The sequence below is a fragment of the Amphiura filiformis genome, chromosome 6 (assembly GCF_039555335.1).
Source record: "Amphiura filiformis chromosome 6, Afil_fr2py, whole genome shotgun sequence".
In the NCBI taxonomy this organism is placed as follows: Eukaryota; Metazoa; Echinodermata; class Ophiuroidea; order Amphilepidida; family Amphiuridae; genus Amphiura; species Amphiura filiformis.
The window spans coordinates 22246667-22269250 of record NC_092633.1 but is presented as its reverse complement, the minus strand read 5'-3'; the positions used below and the strand labels follow the sequence as shown (position 1 = coordinate 22269250).

At 38.3% G+C, this 22584-nt stretch overlaps 1 protein-coding gene across 1 annotated transcript in view; it reads right to left on the bottom strand.

The window, feature by feature from the left end:
• LOC140155154 (uncharacterized) overlaps nucleotides 1-22584 on the bottom strand; it is a 261547-nt gene that overhangs the window by 109645 nt on the left and 129318 nt on the right. Inside the window, 2 exon segments of the mRNA XM_072177880.1 lie at nucleotides 4518-4607; nucleotides 5544-5768. Of these exon segments, the coding sequence (XP_072033981.1) occupies nucleotides 4518-4607; nucleotides 5544-5768 (315 nt within the window).

Genomic DNA, 22584 nt, shown 5'->3' with positions numbered 1-22584 from the left:
GCGGGGGGATACCCTCCCGATACCCCCCCGCACCCACCCCTTCAGCGTTTGGCGCCTCGGAGAAGGCCAAAATTTTGGGCCCCCAATATTCAAAATCTTCCGGAGCCTCTGATGGGTTATAACTAAACAAAATTAGAACTATAGAGAGTTCAATGGACTTGTAATGATCATGCTGTAATGATGGATTCTGAAGAAATGTTCTGCACAGGTGGGCAATCTGAAGATCTGCATATTTATACATGCTGCAACATTATGAGGGAGTACCCCCTCACCGGTGCATCAGGATTGTGCAGCACAGATTATTATATCCTGTGCCATGTTAAAGCCTTTTTCTTTATTTTGGACAAGTTGAATAATCAATCCAACGTTTGTAGTAATTTTCAATTTCATTCCCCTAATTTTCAAGAAGCAATCACAAAATCATTTGAGAAACAAAAACTGCAGTATAACATACTGCCTGGGCATACTGGGGTGTGAATTTGAAACTCCTAAGTGACAAATTGCTGTTTCTGATGCAAATAATTATGCATTACTTTAATAATGTTATGAAAGTAAAGCATAAATTGAAAAACTATATCATAACATATCTTTGTGTATTATATTGAAAAATGTGACAAAAAAATTCTTTCTGATATATAATGTAACTGTTGCAGACCATATAAGCATTGTTCCATTTAGGTATCATCTATTGTGTTAACAGACTAAACCGAGATCATGCATGGGTAACATGCATTTTATTCTGTGATAGGTAATACGCAAATGGGATGGATGGATGGATACATAAATCGGTTCTAAGTCTTGTTTTGTTGCAACACGATTACTTCAAATCCCCCTCCTGAATATCAGTATCTTCCAGTAGCCTGTCCTGACTTCTCATTCAAAAATCATGCATTCAATTATTCAAATCCTGCATTTATTCCAAGATCAAGATTTGGGCCAAAATTTGGGATGGGGTTATATACAGATCTTCCGCAACTTCTGGATTTTTCCCTAAAAGATATGTGGTGGAATTATCCTGGACCAGTAAAGTAATTAACTAAGTGATGCTAAATAATGAAATATCTACGAAGCTCATGTTGCAGATCAAATGAGTCACAATCATTTCAGATGTATATGGACCATGCAGTATGCATAGGGTATGTAATTACATCAATGCATAACATTAACTTTTATTTTTCAAAAAAATTTTAATTTTAAAAACACATGAATAGGGAGGAACTGCTGCTAACATATCATTTGTGAATTGAATCCATTTCTAAAATGGAAATAGGGTCATATCAGGATACATGATTCAGAAAATGATGATAAATTTTCTGTAACTATAGTGTTCCATCTGGATACATAATCAAAATATTGATCGGAATATTTTGTTACATTTTATAGTGGGAGTAATAATTTGATCCACAAAGAAAATAGTGTATTTAGTGATGAATGGGGTTTGAGGAGATATTTCATATATGTTGTTAACATATAGATGAACATTATAAGCTGATTTATCCGCAAGCATACTGATGCTGATGCAGTTTGATTTTTTTCTCATAAGAAATAGTCATGATTTGAATTTGGAACTTACACAAGTCCCAGCCATTTTTTTCTTCAGATTTGGATTTATATCTCATGAATTGCTACATCGGGCTATTCCAGTTAAAATTCCCAGTACCCTTGTAGAAGATTTTGGAAATATCTTCCACATAGGGAGTATGAATTTCAAATGGAATTAATATATTAGCAGCTCCATTTGAAACTCACCCTCCCTCAGTGGAAGATTTGGGTTGAATCTTTCTCATAGGGAGTATGAAATTCAAACAGAGCTGCCTAATGTGCCCATTCATACTCCCTCCATCGCAAATATTTCCAAAATCTTCCACAGGGTTATTGTGAATTTTAAATGGAATAGCCCAATCGTGGTGCAGATGCAGTTGATTTTGTTTCACATAAGAAATGATTGTCATGATTTGAATTTGGAACTTACACAAGTAGCTGAATATTATTTTGTCACTGATATTCAGCAATTTTTTCTTCAGATTTTGATTTATTTTATGAATTGCTACAATTGAAGTGCGGATGTAACACTGCTAGACTTTGCATGTTTTAACCCCCTGAGCACTACCTACCGATCTAACATTGCCTCTGATTGGTGAATTACATGATATCTTCACTTTAATCACCAATCAGAATGGAGCTTTGAAAATAATTCATCCCTATTTTTTGCGTGGTGAAATTATTCTAACAATATTGCTGATTGGTCCAATTGATAATGAAAACTTCTTTTTGACCAATCGGCAGGTAGTTATCAGGGGGTTAAGCAATCCTAAGATTTGCAATTTTGCAGGCTGAAATTTTGAATCTCTTCCAGTTATTTGTCATATTATGTCAATGCCACACAAATATTATGATGTTTACCACACTGACAAATAGAGCAGCAAGGGAATGGGAAATGGACATCTAGATAGATATAGTATCCTTGTATTTTTCCTGTGTGACAACCATTAATTTCCCCATTGTTCCTGATCTATATATTATTCTCTTTCCGTCACATTCAATTCCGATAGCTTTGTTACAGTACAGCTGGATTTACATTATTTTGTTTATTTCTGTGACAAATGTTGATTTAGTTGGATATTGAATTAGATGTTGTGACGAAATGTGAAGGCAAAACTGATCTAAAATTGTGTTTTGAATCTGATACTGTAAAACTGTAATCCTCTCAGCTCAACGCTATGAAATAGCCAGGATTTATAGACCTTTCACTACATTAAGCCATAGATCAGGTCACTAAAAAGTGCATTTAACATTTACATTAGTGAACTTATTTGAGAATTTTATAGTGCACTAGAAAAAAATCTGGGGAGGGGCATTGATGAGGGTTATTAAATAAAAATATAATATAAATGAATCCTCTATTTGCTTGTGGAATTTCCTGAACTTTGAATCGATCAGTCTAGTACCAATAGCTATAGCTAAAATAATAGTTTCTTGATCATGAGAGTATGAATGTACTGAGTGCACTACATAATGACGCAAGTTTAGTGGAATGACACGATAGCACGATCGATTGTGCACGCACAGGAAATGTAACGCTACCCAAAGCGTATGTGGTAGGCATTGTACGCCGACGCAATTGTCATTGCATGCCAATTGAGCTGTCATGATCAAGAAACTATTAGCTATACCGATTAGTTTAAGCAGCATTGTTGCAAGCGCCTATACCATTTTTCACCCTGATGTTTCACTTACACATCTATGCAGGATCATTAAGCGTGTGCGTGAGTACGTCAGCGCATTGAGTGAATGCCTGCGATTTGAAGCAGTGCCTAATGAAATGCGCACTGATGTCACTGCTACATGAGGGTGAAAATGGTATAGTGGCCACATTATACACTGTTTTATATAAAATGGTCTGGAACTGTGAATTACTTACTTAGTTGGTATACTTGGTAGGTAAGTCCTTCGTTCATATTGGCAGGACTCTCAAATTCTTCTTTGCATAAAGATTCTTTTAGAATCTGTATCAAGCATTCTAAAACACGTAAAATGGTTTAAGAATGATCAATACAGATTCATTAATAATATTGATATATTCAGTTTGGTGTATGTATTAAAGGCAATACCAATAACTATCTGTGTAGAGTATAATATTATTCGCTGGTGTAGTGCATGTTAGAATATGACCGTTGCTAGGTCAACTGGCTCACACATTCTTTGTTACGAACCACTGATCGAAATGATCACAACACAAAGCCTATGGCATATCATAATTCAGAACAGGTGTATGAGCCCCAGCTTGAACCAGTAACCAGTGGTTACTAGCGTGCACTACGGCAGCAGAGGATGATTTAAGCACTTCCCAGCAAGTCTTGCGGTTAGCACAGCTGTGTGAGTGAACATGACACCACTGCCCGCCCACTGCATACACACGTGCATGGTGAAATTTGAATTTTGACAGATATATTTACAATAAAAACACCTTCTAAAGGTCGGTCGATTTCACATTTTATGTTATCTACAGAAGGTGTGAATTATCCTTCATGCATACATCACTTTAGATCTGAAATCGACCAACTAATAATGACACACGGGCAATTCTAAAACAACGTCTTTTGCACAGAGTTCAATGGGATTTGAAAAGTAAAGTGGCAGTTGAAACTCTAGTGATAACACTTTTACAGTGCATGATGGGGCTTCCTTAAATCATCCTCTGCTACGGCAGCGAATTGCTGTGGATCATATCCCCACAGCACATATTTCCTCCTTTGCATAAAGGGTTTAAGGATACAAAATCATCCACGAACAGATCATGGATATTGCCTTTAATAGAAGTCTTTTGCACATAATGCACAACTCATCAGGCTTATCAATATCATGATGATTTCAAATAGTATGATATCAGATTCCTGATTGGTTCTGGACTATGTGCAAGAGATCATTTGAATACACTCATCCAACTAGCCTCATTTCACCTCTTGCATTTAGGAATAATGCCAGAAGTGACATGTGACTGGGGATGAGATACTAACCTTTGCCTCCAAGTTCCTGATCTCATTGGTAAGACTGCTGTTTTCTCGTTCCAAATTACTGACACGGGTGTGGCACTTCTCAAGATCATTCTGGATCAGGATAAAATGTTGGAAGCAAAGAGATATATCCAAAGAAGGATGTTAATTTTAAGATCAATCCTGTCAATTAGTACATTTTCATGCATATTTCCCAGCTGAAACAAAAACAAAGTTGGTGTTGTAGGAATTATTTTGCCATTTATTTAAACCGATAATAAAATAAAGTTAGCTAGTCATGGTGTTGAAAACAAGATGTCATGAATGAAACCTCAAAATTCAAACTATGCATTGGTCTTTTGACTACAGGTGTGCATCTTACAACATGGGACAGGTGGCTTTACATCACCTTTGATGGACATTTACCCCATTCTAAAGAAAATCATGCAGAGAGCGGAAATCTGAATTTATATAGGTCACCAATTAATTTCCCATATTATTATTTATTTATTTATTTCCTCTCTCAGTCAACACCTGAGCAACACCTGAGGATTGAACCATGCCTGATGCACTGCAAACTAAACATCTTATTACTGCACCTTGTTCTCATCTAGCCCTATAGATACCAATCATCAGTAGACAAGGTTCTTCGTATCTGATCCAGTAATTGTACTTACTTGAGTATGTTTCAGCAACAACTGTTGCCTTTATCAACACTTCATGAGTAGTACCAATTATCTAACATTTCCAATGAGCTCTGAAACAGGGTTCAAGAAAATCCCTCAAAGAAAAGCCAACTGGTAACTCCAAGATCACTTCTGGAACTTCTTCTAGCATTGCTTCCCAGTAGCAGTCACAACTCCCCAAGTGTTGATAAAGGCAACAGTGGTTGCTGAAACGTACATGCACAAGTAAGTGCAATTTCTGGATCAGCTGCTAAGAACCTTGTCTACTGACTACTGTCCTGATAACTCTGTTCAACCAGCTATTTAACATAGTGGCACATTCAAGACCCAATCAAAGTGTTATGATAACAATAGCCTATTATACCTCATATTTTTGTACCAGGCTGTTCTTCTCCTGTTTCATTTGTTCCACATTGTTCTGGTACTCCATTACTGCATTCATTGTTGCCTGCATCTTGGTGAACTCTTCTTGAAGACTTTCCAACCGGGATTTGCATGTCTCGCTTTCTAACAGTGCCTCCTTGAGTCGACGCTCTGCTTCAAGTCGTGATTGTCTCTCCTTGGATAGATCTCTCATCAAACTGTCCTTCTGCAGATAATAAAGAAAAGACAAGAACAAAAGAGAAATGTCAATATGGTGTCAGAACAAGAAACAGTTCCGAACATCGAGAATGTTCATCTATTATAATAATTGTCCAGTCCCTACTTCTTGTTTGAGATCTATCCTAAACTGCTTCCTAGAATGATTTATCTGCCACTAAGGTGACAGAATTATTCTATTGGCCCAACCAAGCCAGATTTTAAGAAATTGGGGGAAAATTCTTGTACAAATGAATGCTGACACAAATTTCAAAACTGTTGGGATTTTTATCCACCATTCTTGTTAGCATAATTTATGTGATGCTGTTTGATTTTTGCTGAATTGCTGAACCATGAAATGGTATCAGCCTACATTAGTGTATCTTATACTTACTTACAGACTGACCAACCTTTTGGTCTGAAATGGACATATCTTTAAATGCCACAAAGGTATGAACTCATTTAAGGTCATTAAGGGGTCATATATACATGTACCACAATATACTGCCAAATCCCCATGGTTCAGCTATGGTGCGGTAACCGCTCTATTTACTTTCATGTTCAGGAACAAAATGACACTAACTTGACAAATAAACAATTGCATTGATGGGGCTATGTCAAATAATGTCTATTCTCTCAGGAAAAGGATATCACTCTGATTTGTGAATAAGCTAAACTCATTACTAACTCAATTTAAACATTGTTGATGATGTTTACCAATAGATATTGTTTTATTACTTCGAAGCACTTAACTAGTGATTTGAAATTACTTTTTATCCTTCTATGCTAAAAAGATGTTATCTGATTGGTGCATATTGAGTTGCTGTATTTTGTGATTTTGTGGAAGTCTGTCGTATTTGAAGAAGTCTATTGCATATTGTAACATGTGGCTCAACTTGCCCATTTTACTTTGTTTTATTTGGTGTAGTATATCCACATAGACTGATCCTTACAAATGAGGAAAGGAAGGAGAGTACCACAGAGCAAGAAAGAATGCAAGGAAAATGAGGAAGGAAGAAGGGAAGGAGAGATTGGACTACTGGCTTTATTCAGCTTAACACAAAACCTTATTAATGGGATCCTGACTGCCTGGTCTAACTGCTATAATATTAGGAATAATGCAACATAGTCCGTCAGCCCAGTAATGTTTATTACAGCTTTTACAAATACTCTCTTTGTGTGAAAGAGTGAACACCCCACTCCCCAAGAGAGTGAGAAGAGTGAAATCACTCCAAAAGATTGAGAACCACTCCTAAAAGTGTGAAAACCACTCCTAAAAGATTGGAAATCACTCTTTGAAGGTACGATACAAGGGACATTACTCTTTTTCAAGAAATGTTCCTTACATCATACTTTGAAAGAGTGGTTTTCACTCTTCTCACTGTTTTGGAGAGTGAGTTTTCACTTTTCTACAATAAGAGAGTACATTAAACATAGGATCCACAGATCAAGTTAATCTACATGAGAACTTAATTTGATTAAAAATATGTTTTATTTTGAATTTTTTTTAATTTCTTCAAAAAAAAAAGTTTTTGCTTCAAGTTCACCACCAGTTATGATGAAATAGCCTTTGGAATAACCTATTTGTGCTGCAATTGTTCATCATCTCTAGTTCTAGTGAAGCAATGGAATCCATCACCTACTAATTGAAGATCTTATTGGTTCAAAACTAGGACATAAGGTCTGTAGTAAAAGGAAGTTTCCTGACAGACAGTTATCTGTCCACAGGTCAGTCAGATTAATGACATAAATTTGACCAGTCTAAAACTAAAATCTTTTAAAACTGAAGTCTTTTAAAACATACAGTGAACAGGCGATGAAATAATGTACTACGATCAAGCAAAATTAATTTTTCACTCTTTCTTTATAATATTCTTGAACATAATCTTTACAGGTTTAATACAATAGGTAAGCCCCATCAAAAGTGGATATATGGCTCCTCCGATCTATTTGTTGCATAAAATGATTAGGCAAATACAACAAGTCACCATTATTGCCATACATTATACATCATATATACATACTACGTCGTTTTATGTATATTTTATCCTCTCAAAGTCAAGTTTGCCAACATCCATCTCAGTCATTTTGCTTGATTGTACAATATATTTTCAATTTGTTTTTGTCAACAGTTAAATTAATTTGTTTGTAGTTAAATACACTTTTCCATTTAGCCATTATGTCTGCAACTAGATTTATTTTTAAGGTGAGGAATTTCTCATGTACAAAAAGTACAGTTAATCTTAATTATTTTCCTCTAAAATAATATTTAAAACAATTTGACATCAATAAGTTGGCTTTGAATGATTTATCTTCTACACTTAGACCTCTTGGTTCTGGTTTTTTTTTCAAAAGTGGAGATCTCAAGATTTTTGAAGGTTTAAAGGAGTTTGAACCGGTCTAGTATCTTGACACCCCCATCATGTTTAGTATCCAATATCTTAGTCTCTCAAATTATTTTCATGCATCCAAATCTAAAACGAAAAACCTGCAGGAAATATCTATGTTGTGTAACATGTAATTATATACACCACGAGAAACATCAATGTTACAATGTTGTACAACATGATATCTGCTTCTTTCCTCACTTTGACCTAGTTCTCAAATTATTTTAGTTTCAGATCATTAAAGTTTCATTCATGTATCAACTTTTGATATCAAGATACTACCTCTACACAATACATTGGAGTGATATGAGTTTGTATGACTTCTGCTATCGTCACCTTCAAGCTATGACAATGTTATTCTTACTTCAAGCATTGACACATCTTCAAGCAAGATGTGTCAAAAGGTCGTGATCACGGGAACACCTATTTTCGAAATCCTCTTCATCGAGATCGTCTTTTTTGCCCTATTTTGATCTTCTGATCGCTGTTTTTTGCCAACTTTTTCACATCAATGCTCGTTCAAACTATCGTGCTTCGTATTTTGGACTTGTTTCTCCACATATCTGATATCTAGCTCAATTATTTTGAGCATTTCCTGTGACTACTTTCGCGGGGTTTATCCACCATCTTGGATTTCTGGATCAATGTTTACATTCACCATCGATCATCATCATTATAAATTCGATGCTGTCCGGAGTTTTAACATGCATGTATGCATGGTATGACAGGTTTGATGCCCATACTACCCCTTGCTACCGGAACTAAGGTCAGTTACCAGTTATTTTTGACTTGTATTAGACATTTGCAGTGCCACCTTTTGTGCTCTTTGTGGTTATTTTTTGGCTTCAGCATTTTGTTATGTAAACTTATGAAGTATGATCACTGCCATACTAGCTCATACTACACTCTACAGCCTCTACAATTGACTTTGCTGTGTCTGCATACTCTTAACTCTAATGACTCTTGCCTATAGATGTCATCCACCAATAAGCTTTTTGTTGTCATGTGTGAACTTCTGTGTGGTGACTCAATATGTATCACAATATTAATAGTCGTAAGCTACATGTATTGCAAGCCCCCTGGTCATTCCCAATATGTCCAGTTGCAAATGATATTCAACCAAATAAGAACTTAGCGTTGATGTACCTTGCCATCCTCTTGGCTACTCAAGCAAATGACATTGAAGTAAACCCGGGGCCATATACCCCTAAGTACCCCTGTGGGGTCTGTAAGAAAGCTGTTCGCTGGTCAAAAACGAGAACAGCTGTAGCCTGTGACACGTGCGATACATGGTATCATACTGATTGTATGGGAATGTCATCTGAAGTGTATGAAAGTATTAATAGATCTGATATTAGCTGGATTTGTATGTCTTGTGACACCCCAAACTACTCCTCATCAATCCTTGATACTTACCTGAGTGAATCTGACAATAAATTTCAAGCGTTATCAATCATTGACAGTTCATCGGACGCATTTACATGTAGTTCAGTTAATGCCAGTAACCTTGGAAGTCCGTCAACCACAACCAGTGGCCCTACATCGCACAGTCGCTCATCCATTGACTCTGAGCCCAATCCTGGCTCTCCTCTTCAACAATCTTCCCCCATTAAGTCCAAGAAAAGGAGGAAAAATGATCCTAGACCTTTGAAGGTCCTCTCAGCCAACTTGCAAAGTCTGCATGCCAAAAAGGAAACTTTTTGGGAAGCAGTTGAAAGTTGCCAGCCTGATGTGTTAATTGCAAATGAAACCTGGCTGAAACCATCCAAGTTAAGTTCTGAAATGATGCCTCCTGGATACAATCCCCCATCAGGAGCGACCGTGCCGATGGCCATGGAGGTGTATTACTTGCTACCAAAAATGACATCATTGATGGTGAAATCAAAATTAATGGTAATTGTGAGCTAGTTGCAACTAAGATCCAGCTGTATGGTCAACAACCTCTCATTGTTATGTCAGCGTATCGACCACCAAATCGTGATCTTGCCTCGCCCAGTCCCTGTGCCAGTCTATTAGACATGTCGTCTCTAGCAACCCATCAGCTGTAGTCTGGCTCAGCGGGGATTTCAATCTTCCGGACATAGATTGGGACACATCAGCTATTGTTGGCCACCAATACAGTCTTGCAATGAACAATTGCTTTCTTTCTACATTCAGCGATTTGGGTCTAACACAAATTGTTGACTTCCCGACCAGAGAGGAAAACACCTTGGACCTGTTTCTTACTAACAGACCAGCCCTCGTCAGCAAGTGTTTGCCTATGCCTGGTGTAAGCGACCACGAGATGGTACTTACATTGTCTGACATCCGTGCCAAAAGACAAAAAGCCAGTCCGCCGCCAAAAATCCTCTTATGGAAGAAAGCTGATATGAGCAACATCAAGTCAGAAATCAACACCTTTGGCAGTCACTTTGTCGCTTCCAATTCAACTGACACAGATGTCAACGACCTCTGGGAGCAGATAACAACCTTCCTCCTCAACATCTTGGATTCGATGGTCCCTTCCAAACTGTCTTCTACAAGATTCAATCAACCATGGATCAATCGCCACATCAAGGCCTTATCCAGGAGGAAGAAGAAAGCTTATACAAGAGCCACCAGATCAAAGGATCCAAAAGACTGGACCCGATATAAGGACCTCAAGAAACTCCTGCAAAGAGACTGCAAATCAGCCTACCACAACTACATCAGTGACATGCTGTGTGGAGAAGGAGATAGCAACCCTAAAAGGTTCTGGTCCTACATCAAGAGCAAGCGATCACGAGAATTCGGTGTTGCGCCACTGATGAAAGCGGTGTCCTGCAAAGTGACAGTACAACTAAGTCAAACATGCTGAACGATCAGTTTGCTTCTGTCTTCACCAATGAGGATGCATCTGATTTACCAGATCTTGGCATCAGCCCACACCCACCAGTGCCATCTTTCTCCATCGACACTGAAGGTGTTAGGAAACTCCTTGCCAACATCAAACCCCACACAGCCAGTGGTCCTGATAACCTGCCTGCCTATCTTCTTAAAGAAGCAGCGGATGAGCTTGCACCAATTCTGTGCCTACTCTTCAACGCCACCGTCCATCAAGGAAAGATCCCTCTTGCATGGAAATGTGCTGGCGTGACTCCTATCTTTAAGAAGGGTGACAAACACAAACCTGAAAACTATCGCCCAATATCGCTCACATCAATTGTCTGCAAAACAGCTGAGCATATCATCCACAGCCAGATCATGAAACACCTCGATGCACACAACCTGTTAACTGAATGCCAATTTGGATTCAGGAAGAAGCGTTCCTGCGATTCACAGCTCCTGATAACAATTGGCGACCTGGCCAGAGGACTTGAGACAAGCAGCAGATCGATGCAGTTCTCCTTGATTTCTCGAAGGCCTTCGATCGTGTACCTCATGAACGTCTTCTTTTGAAGCTCCATCACTCACGGGGTCCGAGGCCAGCTACTCTCTTGGATCCGAGACTTCTTATCAGGGCGTGCCCAGAGTGTGATTCTTGAGGGGAAAAGAGCAGCGTCGCCAGCGTAACTTCAGGGGTGCCCCAAGGCACTGTTCTGGGACCCCTGTTGTTCTTGGTCTTCATTAACTACCTTCCCGCGTGTGTTTCGTCAAGTCTACGACTCTTTGCTGATGATGCCCTCCTGTATAGACCAATCCAATCTCAAGATGACATCACTGCTCTTAACCAAGACCTCACCAACCTTCAGGAGTGGGAGAAGAAGTGGTTAATGCAATTCAACGCTGACAAATCACGAAGTTCTCAGAATCTCCAACAAGCGAAGTAACATCTTGGGTGCACCCCCGTACTCAATCCATGGGACTGCACTCCGAACTGTTGATGAGGCAAAGTATCTGGGTGTCACTATCCACCGTAACCTCAGCTGGAAGCCGCATGTTCAGAACATCTGCAACAAAAGCAACAGCACCCTCGGCTTTCTCCGCCGCAATCTGAGGAAATGTTCCCCAAAGATCAAGGAACTGGCCTACAAGACATATGTTAGTCCCACACTGGAATATTCATCTACGGTGTGGGATCCTCATCACACGCAGGACCTGACTGCCCAGATTGACATGGTCCAACGGCGTGCTGCTAGGTTTGTGACGGCCGACTACAACCAACAGAGCAGCGTAACCCAGATGCTACAAAGTCTACAATGGCAGACACTCTATGAACGTAGGGCCCACAGCAAAATCATCATGCTGTATAGGATAGTACATGGTCTTGCCGCCATTCCTGCTGCTCCACCATACTTGTTCCCATCTTCATCAGACCAGACTAGAGGCCACAACCAACAGTTCAAACAACAACACTGCAGAATCCTGTCTTATCAACACAGTTTCTTCCCAAGTGCCATCTGTATCTGGAATTCTCTACCAATCACTGTGGTGTCAGCTCAGTCACTGGATATTCTCCGGAACCGTCTGGGACCACTCACCCTCCGATAGTCTGCCACAGGGTCATCTTTTTACTTGCACCATGTTTTTAGTTATCTGCACATTTCGTTGAAATTTGTTCCCGTGACCAAGCACCTTTTGCACCCAAGTACGACTATACTCCACTACGGAGGGATGTACTCAATGGAAGAGAGAGGAGAGAGTATTCCCATTTGAAGAGTTTGGGGCAAAATACAACATACATCATGTGCTGCCTCATGTTAATTTTGTCAATATTGTTACTGATTACTATACATGTATTTTATTGTATGTTTGTCTTTTCCGAAAGGATATCAGCTTTCAATACCCTATTCACTATATTTAATACCCCTAAAATTAACCAGGGACAGGGAGCACGGTGACCGAGTGGAACAGGCTCCGACTCATAATCGTATAAGGTTGCGGGTTTGAGCCCCAGTGATGTCATCGTGTTGTGCCCTCAAATAAGGAACTTTATCTCGATTACTCCTCTCCACCCAGGTGTATAAATGGGAACCGGCATTCTTAAATGCTTGGGAGGTAACAGACTCACTGTGGAAGAGGTGTGGTGATCCTTCCTCAGCAACATTTTGCTGTGGAGTCTGGCCTAATCCTAACGAAAGATAGAAGGGCATTCTATCCTGTAAAAAATGCAGGTTCGACTCCTTTACCTTTTTTTTTTAACATAACCATTATAAAGCCATATCTTTTCACATAAAATCAAAATGTTAACACACAAACCTACACATAGCAGCCTTCAGATATATCACATTTTGTGCCTAAACTCTATATTTCCCCAAGCATTATTTTGTATCTATCATACAACTTTGTGGCACCAGGATCACAATCCCATGTTACATTATCTGTGAAACTTTAATGCTTATTCTTGCAGGCTATTATACTGATGTAGTCTTTTTGCTAAAGCTATGTTTTTTGTGCTCAAGTGACTGAATTATGATTCATGTCAAGTCTGGTTATGGTCATGCTCTATTAACGAACCCTTTCTGCAATTTTTTCAGCACTTCATGTATCACCCTAAAGGAAAGCAACGACCAAAACTAGAAGCTTAGGTCTAGTGACATAACTGAACCTAGGGGATGGTGAGTGCAATATTGGGGTTTTTCATTCAGTGCCCTCAAAACGGGGCCTTGGTGCAATGTCAGTGTAACTTGAATATCATAATCTTCTATATCATAATGTTTAGCATTGACTTTGAAATTTGTAAAAAGTTATCCAAAAGTTACTATATCACTATAACGATAATGTGAGAAGTAAAGACTATTTCTAGGAATGAACATCACCTGGCAAAAATATAGATTACTAGTCCGAAGGTTCGCTAGTCCTAAGGTGCACTAGTCTGACAAGTTTTCTAGCACCCTAACCCCAACCTCAAAACCGCATCCTAGCCCTTACCCTAAGCCCTACCCTCACTTTTGGACTAGCAAACTCTTTTTATGTTTCGGACTAGCAAACATTAGTTTCGGACCAGCGAAACTTACTTTTGGACAAGCGAAACCTAGTAACTAGTGCCTGCATAGCATACCCTAGAGATACTTGCCCAGGGAATTGACCCAGAGAGGTCCTGGGTTCAATTCACTGTTGGGATCACTTTTCTTATTTCCTCCTTTTCCTTTTTTCCAATTTCCTCCTTTTCCTATTTCCTCCTTTAATAATTGCTCAACAGCAAAACTGATAAAATTTCATCTAGTTTGCTTATTCCTGTTGCAAAAAGCCACCATTTTTCATATTGCGACACTCTTTACACATAACTGAGATATCCCAACTTAATAAAAATTACTACGCAAATGTATGGGCAAGTCTGCAGAAAGTTCTGCTTGGTTTGTATTTCCATTGTTCTCTTATTATTATAAAGACCCTTGTGATTGAGCTCCTTGATATATACATTTTCCTTGAAAAAATACCGAAGCAAGGATAAGGAAGTATGACTAAAACATTATATTAGAATGTCCAGTGACTAAACATGGATAAGGAGGACAGGTTGATGCTTCAAAGGAGGTTGATGTATTACAGAGATGTCTAGGTAGGATTGAGACTGTGCAACAAGTGTCACCTCAAAATGAGGTTTAAATGTCACATAAATGTCTTGTTATGAGGTTATGAAGTAAACAGGTACTGAAGTACCTTATTTGACCTGATTTGCGCCACAGGCACTTAAGTCAGTCATTTTCAGGTGACGCTTAGCCTTATTCCGTATCCAAATTCAACGCAGAGGGTGAAGATAACAGGACTCTGGCCTTCTTGGACACTCTAACAGTCTTAAAACTTGACGGCTCACTCAATATCAAGATCTATCGCAAACCCACACATATAGACCAGTGCTTTACTTCCAATAACCCTTTACAGGACAAACTGGGAGTGATACACACGCTTATAGCAGTCAAGTTAGCTCAATCGATAAGGCGTTCGACTATGATGCGAGAGGTTGTGGGTTCGAACCCTGGCAATGCCTAGTTCGCTCTCATGAAACAATTGAGTTAGCTTGAATTCCCCTGGACAAGGAACTTACTGCTAATTGTCTCATTGTAACCAGTATGAAACTTGGGGAGCTAATCCTGGTTGCGATGGATATTTGTGAAATGTCTAGGGTGTGCGCTCTTGAAGCTGCAAAGTCCCTGAGTTGTTGTAAAATGGTTTATGGAAGGATGTGTGGCCGCGCCGTAGTGGTCAGCGACAACCTGTAAAGTGTGCTGAGGCTTGTGGATCAACATCTAGGCGTTGTGCCTGTGCATAGCGCACTATAAATCACTGCACTTTTTTTTCCATTGTGTAGACTCAGTGATTACTGATCAGGCAGAATGAGAAGTCGCACATCACTGAGTTGTCAAATTGATCATAAAATCCATCAACAAACTGGATCATTCTGCTGAAGAAGGTTGTAGTGTAGACAACCGAAAATTTCAGGTGAGCAACTTTTATGTGTTGTGAACAAAAGTTCAATCCTTCACTTACATAATTTTCATATGATTTAATATAAGAGTACTCGCAACAAATAATAACTTAGGGGAAAAAGAAAAGCAGAAAGATAGCAAAACATTGAAATTACCAGTATGATTCCATACTGGTCCCATCTATTACATCCAATCATTACAAAATGACACCCTAAAGACATGATAATCATAATTTGTGACAAAAATGCCTATTTTAAATGAAAAAATAACATTTCTAATGAAAAGATAACAAAAGATACCAGAGAGGATCAAACAATGGATGTAAAATGACCACTGCATTGACCATGCTATCATTGATTCACACCACATCACAGATGGTTTCATGAATCATGGGTGGACGTCCGGCCTTTTGGAAAGATGGACATGATCATCAAATATGGTATTCTGCGAGTGACTGACCTTATTGATTTGACCATTCACCAGCCAAGTTTGAATGCTTTGGCCACTTGCACACTCATCATACCACAGCATTCTGACACACTTGCATTGGTGTTGTATATCCTTAATAATCCACAGCTTCTTATGGTGAAACACTAATACTTTGTGGTATTTCAGTTTTCTCTTTTATGCATTTTTATAAGGATATGTTGTTGTTGCTATTTCCCCTTCCAAAAATATTATATTAAACATTAATATTTTGTTCGTTTGAAACAGTTTTCCTTTCCAAAATTATAGTCTGTATACAATTAAGACATGACATTTACCTCTTTATCATTTGATAATTTGGAAAAACAAATCCTGTTTTGATATTTTGGTAATTTTGCAACAATTAGAAACTAAATTAATCAACCTGATACTAAGCATTTGTTAGGTTATACCACCTCAACTTAACTATAATGAAAGACAGAGATAAAAAGACTAGTTCGCTCTCAAATTCTGACAACTAGACAGAAAATGCCATACTGTGCAGGTCGGCAACCAATCACGGCGCACCTTTGCCCTGACGTCAGACGCAAACTAGTCTTTTTATCTCTGTCTTTCATTAAGGTACATCTCATTGAAAAATCAAGCGGTAGAATAAACCTTCAAGCTATCACTTCCAATATCCTAATAAACTATTCATAATGCTATAGCCTACATATTCCAAGTTTTTGAACTATGATGATCTAGCATTGTAAACGCACTGCCAGAGTTGAATGTATTATTTTTCGGGTTAATATAATAATAACACTTGAGTGAACAGTTCTATGACATATACTTGTTAAACCCATTGATTTCCTTTCTTACATTCTTAGGTTGAGTTGTTAATTTTTGGATGTCGGCAAAAAAAGTACATTCGAATCCTGCATTACGTGTGAGTAACAAACCGGTGAAATACAAACTAGTATCAATATTTGTGAAGAGACCTGATGCATATTTCTTTGTACGATACATGCTTGTATGCGGTATCACTTTTAGATGTTTGAGACGGGTGAATAAATGTATTAATTTTTATGTGAAATATGAAATATAAACAAAATGCTAATAATCATTGAGCTGCGACTGAAGGTCAGTGGTGGTGCCAGGGGGTGGGAAAATCCCCCCAGTCAGAACTCTTTGAACACCAAAACCCCAAACTATGTTGATTTCTCCCCCCTGAAATTCATTTTTAAAAATAATGTTACCTGTGCAACTCTGTGTTTCAAACCGGGGTTTCAAAATGGAGATTATACATCATTTTGTCTCGAAATGCCTTACATATCCACCTCTATCCCAGGAAGGGTACAGTACAATTACAAATGACAATACAGGGATGTGCTGCAAACATGGGTTGCATGTTTGGTCATTTGGTAATATCAATGATCCCTTTTTTCTAGGCCAATTTTTCTAAATTTTCTCCAGTCTTTTGGAAAATGTTGTCAAATTTTGCTCCATTTTGTTGGAAAATAACCCAATTTTGCCTCCTTCTAGCCAAAAGGGAAAAATTTGAAAAACACTACCAATTTCTGGCTGAAAATTTTGACTTTTGGCATAGAAATGGATCCAATTTTGGGGGAAATTTGATGGGCCCACTTTCAAATGCTCAGTGGCACACCCTAATCAAACCAAATTTGAATCCCTTCCTTCCTCGCCCCACCACTTCAAATTCATCCCTACAAAGTTAAGCTACAGTATTCCTACCTGTTCATGCATCTCCCACATCAACAGTGCTGCCATACTGTCTTCTTAACCCCAAACTAGGGGTACGCTAAAATATTATGAAATCCAATTCAAACTCCTCTTATACCAATGCTTGCCTAAGCATCACATGTTCAATACACTTGACATTAAGCAAGTTCCAAAGTCTTTCCAATTGTGAATTCAAAAAGCTGCTTCACTAGCCTGTGTAATAAGGCGGCTGCTGATCAAGTGCTGTAAGTGCTCAGATATGAGCTGAATCCGTATCTAGGTCCAATTGACACCAAGGCCGTACATCTGTTCAGGAATCTGTTCTAACTAATAGTCAATACGAGTTGACACTATAGTCCTGTAAGTGTCCAGACTTGATTCAATCGCCACTCTCCGATTAACAAATTGGTTTGACATCTATCTAACACCTCAAAGGAAATGGTAATTGTCCGTTATTATTGTAAAGTACAACACTATGGAAGTATGCCTAATAAAAAAGGTGTCCCAAGTTCACTTTGGAGAAAGTTTTAGCCTGTAACCACTCATACACCTTCAGACAGTCAGTAGAGACTGCATGTTGACAAAGTTAGTCCAAGTCTAGGAACTCGGTCTAGGAAATCAAGTTAACTGTGCTGCAGGCTACATATGCTGTCATTGCAAGCAGCCAGTCGTTTGCTGGTAAGCAGGTCCTACAGGATTCATATAACCTGAGGTACCTTGTACAGTGAAATCCTGTTTGGATATCATATGTTGATGCGGGAGTTCAACTTAGTTTTCTGCAACATGCAGTTGACTTTCTTAAACTTTTTTTATAAGTTTATGATAAATTAGTCACACAGTTTTGGTACAAAGCACTGATATCATATATACAAAGTTAGCAAAACCGCAAGTTTTGGTTTTTCTTTTTCTTGGTTTAATTTCGAAAGTAGATAACTTCAGTTAGCTGCAGATGATAAAGTTCAGTGGCTATACCATTTCTGCTGAGGTCTTTTAGCAGTCATTCCCAGCAGTTTAATATTCAAGAGAATCAATTTGAATACATTCTCACCATTAACAATCTCTTAAAAGATGTCTGAGACTTGATGGAAACTTTTTCCTCCTCAAATATGCTGTTTATCATGAGTGGCCTCTTGGCTAGTCCGGTCAGCAAATAGAGACATAAAGCTACTTTAATGGTTTTCCTTCACAATTGAAATCAACAGTTATCACAACTTCCACAAATATGTAGAAACCAAAAATCATCTAAAAGCATCGGGAATCCTCAAAGAACACAATCCTGTCAGCTCTCTAGCACAAGGAAACTCCACGCTGGTTTGATTCCCTTGGCAATGCATTCAACATCCCCCTTACTCAAGTTCACATACACATAGACTTAAGTATAAGTCAGCACTTAGTTCCATCAACCCGATTTGCTTGCTTACACTGCTCCCAATAGGCTATGGTCCAGTCTCAAGCAGAACATCCTTAAATCTCTGCCATCTAGACTTGCTTCAAGTCCTTATATAAAGCTCTCGTAATTCACAGACAATTTCCTACCATCATGTCAGTGTGATAAGCTTAGCTACATGGGAAGTGTTTTGCCTGCTTGATTTGGTCAATGATATTACAGCACAAGTCTCTTCCCTCCGCCCTGCCCTATAGTCTTGCAAATTATGAGCGGAGAGAAAAAAACCCTAATGAACATCATACATACCGTTGTTACCAGGGTGGAGAGTAAAAGCCCTTGTAATTTTTCGTGAAAATGGTTAACGCTATTATGCCACACCCTAGCAAGAGTTAATGGATCTGTTTGCTACACCATTTAATATCAAGTGTATATAATTACATGGCTAGGTGCATTCTACTGGTTGTCATGTCAACTACAAACTTACCTGGGTAAAAATTGTGTATATATCTTCAATTTTTGTTACAATCAAGGTAGGGTTATCTGGGCGTGTTCATACACCTCAAAATGGCAATTGGGGGAAAAGTTCACTTAAAACTGTGCGCTGTTGGATAAACTAGTCTGTATTTTTGTGTTGTTTTACCAAAAAAGTCCAAAGTAAGACAAAAAGACAAAGTTTGGGTATAAAACATGTTCATGCACTCTTAAATGTCACACAAAAGGACAATTATTTTGGTGCTTTCATGCTCAATACCAAAAGTTGCCTCCCCTCCTTGCTGGCTCGGAATTCCGAGACAAAATTGACAAAAAGTTTTAATATAGGCCTACATCTTCCTTTGGCCCTAACTATAGCCCATTTTGGCCCATTTCAGCATAAAAATTGCAAATTTCTGAATGCTTCGCACACATTTGTCCCGGTATAGCCATTTTAGTTGACTGTGGATCAGCGGGACAATTTGGAAATTTTGCCCCACTTAGCTTGGTGGCCCCAGTATGCCCCTGCATAAATATCCTCAGTAAAATACATTACAATAAGAACAAACATATCTAGGACTGGGTTCAGAGGTTTAACCCACTGGACACTACTGGTCATCTAACAGCATTTCTGATTAGTTGATAACTTGAAATGCTCATTTCAATTGCCAATTAGGAATAGGCTTTAAACTATTTAGAGTCAGCAAACTTGCATTTGCAGAATATCTTATTAATACCCTCCTTGATTGGTTCAAACTTGGATACAATATTCATTTTGGCCAATCAGCAGGTAGTTCTGATGGGGTTAAAACAAGTTTGTGTCTTCTTGGAATTGACTTCCTTTTATTGCAGAGTGACACCGCTCCCACGTGCAAACCGTTAAATTGTCAGGTTACTTGCCAAGGAAGGCACGCATGCATCAGAAGATTAAAACCGTGATTGCAAAAATTAATCAATTACAAGGTCTATTAGATACATAATGGATAGAAGTCACAAATGACTGAATATCAAGTAGAGAGACAGGAAGAGAAGATGGTGTTCATTTAACCAGGTAACCATAAACAGTGGAGGCTTGCATTACATCTACACAATGTGATCACGGTAAATGTGATATTTAAGGTATGCTGTTAAAAACTGAAATTGTCATATAAATTTCTCATTTTGAAACTATTTTATCCTGGCATTTGATGTGTAGGGTGTACAAATTGGTTCACAAATAGTTCTACCTTCTTAAATATTGTACATTTGGTGTCTTTGGTGTGATATTTAACACCAAAATATTTATAGGTTAAAATATCAAATATCAAATTCCCAAATTTGAAGATCCTTCCACAAATCAAATCCAACAAACTCAAAATCTGTCTTTGTCAAACCACAATTCAAGAAAGCTTTGCTTACAAATGCACCATTGTTTCTACTCTATCTTCTTCACTATAGCCACCTTTATGCAAATTGCAAAGGTGAATGTGAAGTCCCTGATAAAATCTGACTGCAGTAATGCTCACATGCTCATCACTATTTATGTTCCTCCCAGTCTGGGGCAACCTCAAACTGGTACAGTTTAATTTTGTATGGGTGGTAGGTTTCCTTAAACCTGTGAGTCTGTTTTATTTCTCAGCATTTCTTCCACAGGGTGAGTATGAATTTCAAATGGAATGAACACATTAGGCAGCTCCATTTGAATCGCATACACCCTATGAGAAAGATTCAACCTGAATCTTCCACTGAGGGAGGGCGAGTTTCAAATGAAGCTAATAATGCGTTCATTCCATTTGAAATTCATAATCCCCTTCCCCCTGTGAAAGATATTTCCAAAATCTTCCACAAGGGTAGTGTGGATTTTAAATGGAAAAGCCCAATACATCTGAAACCTAACAGAGGGAGGCATTATAAGGGGGCAAAGTGAATTTCAGGAGGGCAAAATCAACAAATTTTATGCATAAAATTACTGCAAAAAGTGGAAATATTCGTAATTTTGGGTTTTTTCGGTGGGAAACAGGGGGGCAAGAGTTCTGACTGGGCGCATTTGCCCCCTCATGCCCCCCCATGGCACTGCCAATGGGATGATGTTGCCCACTGGCTCCATTTTGTAGGAGTCACTCTGTGTGTGTAGTATATGTTGTGATACTTGGTACCCAGGACTTGGTAGCTTATATATAGGGGTGTGCACAAAATTCGAGGGCCAATCCTTTAAATGTGCAACATCCAGTGATTGAAACTGTAACACTGTGAGGACATACCACTGTCATTGTACCATTAAAATAAAATATATTAATGGAGGTTTTCAAATTATAAATAAACTAATAATGATCTTTATACAAAGATGATGTATATGTCAGACATTGTTGTCTCCGTGTTGCTATGGAAACCAATCAAATTTAGTCACAAGTAATAAAGGAACCAATTTATATGAAATAATCCACTGAACTTGTGAGTTAACATTGATAAAAGGAAATTATTTCCGACAGTCCATGTATCATCTTTACCATACACACAATTACTTTTTCTATTTTCTTGTAAATTTTGATATATCAACTTCGATGAAAAATTATATAAATAAGGCCAATTCCTGCTGAACTTTGGTCTAATCTAGTGATTACTGTGATACCTTTGGACAGCATTAATGTTCTACCTATAGGGGATGAGTGGAGATTATTTTTCCGATATGACTCACGCTTTTGAATTTTTCAAAAAGACTTTGAATGCTTTTTGGCACATTCCCAGCTCAATACCATGCTAAGATGTGTTGACAATTAATTAATGTTGCATTAAGAACCACATTCACTTCTAAAGCTATGCATAGTTTTGTTGTTTGTTTTTGATGCCTTTTGCAGCTTTCCAAGCAATAAAATCTTATATTTGTAACAATTTTATCCAAATGTTAGGTCCAAATTGTTGGATTATTTGATCATCTCCAGTACTTAAAAGGTTTAAGTTTTAAGTACAAGGGGTTCCCATGCAGGCTCTTCCTGTTAAAGCTACCTGTTAACTTATGATTAAGAGATTCCTATTCAGGGCTTTAAAGTTTAAGGACAGGTAAAAGAACCTACCCAGCAGGATTTATTACTTATTAATTTGATAGGTTACTTTGAAAGCTACAACATAAGT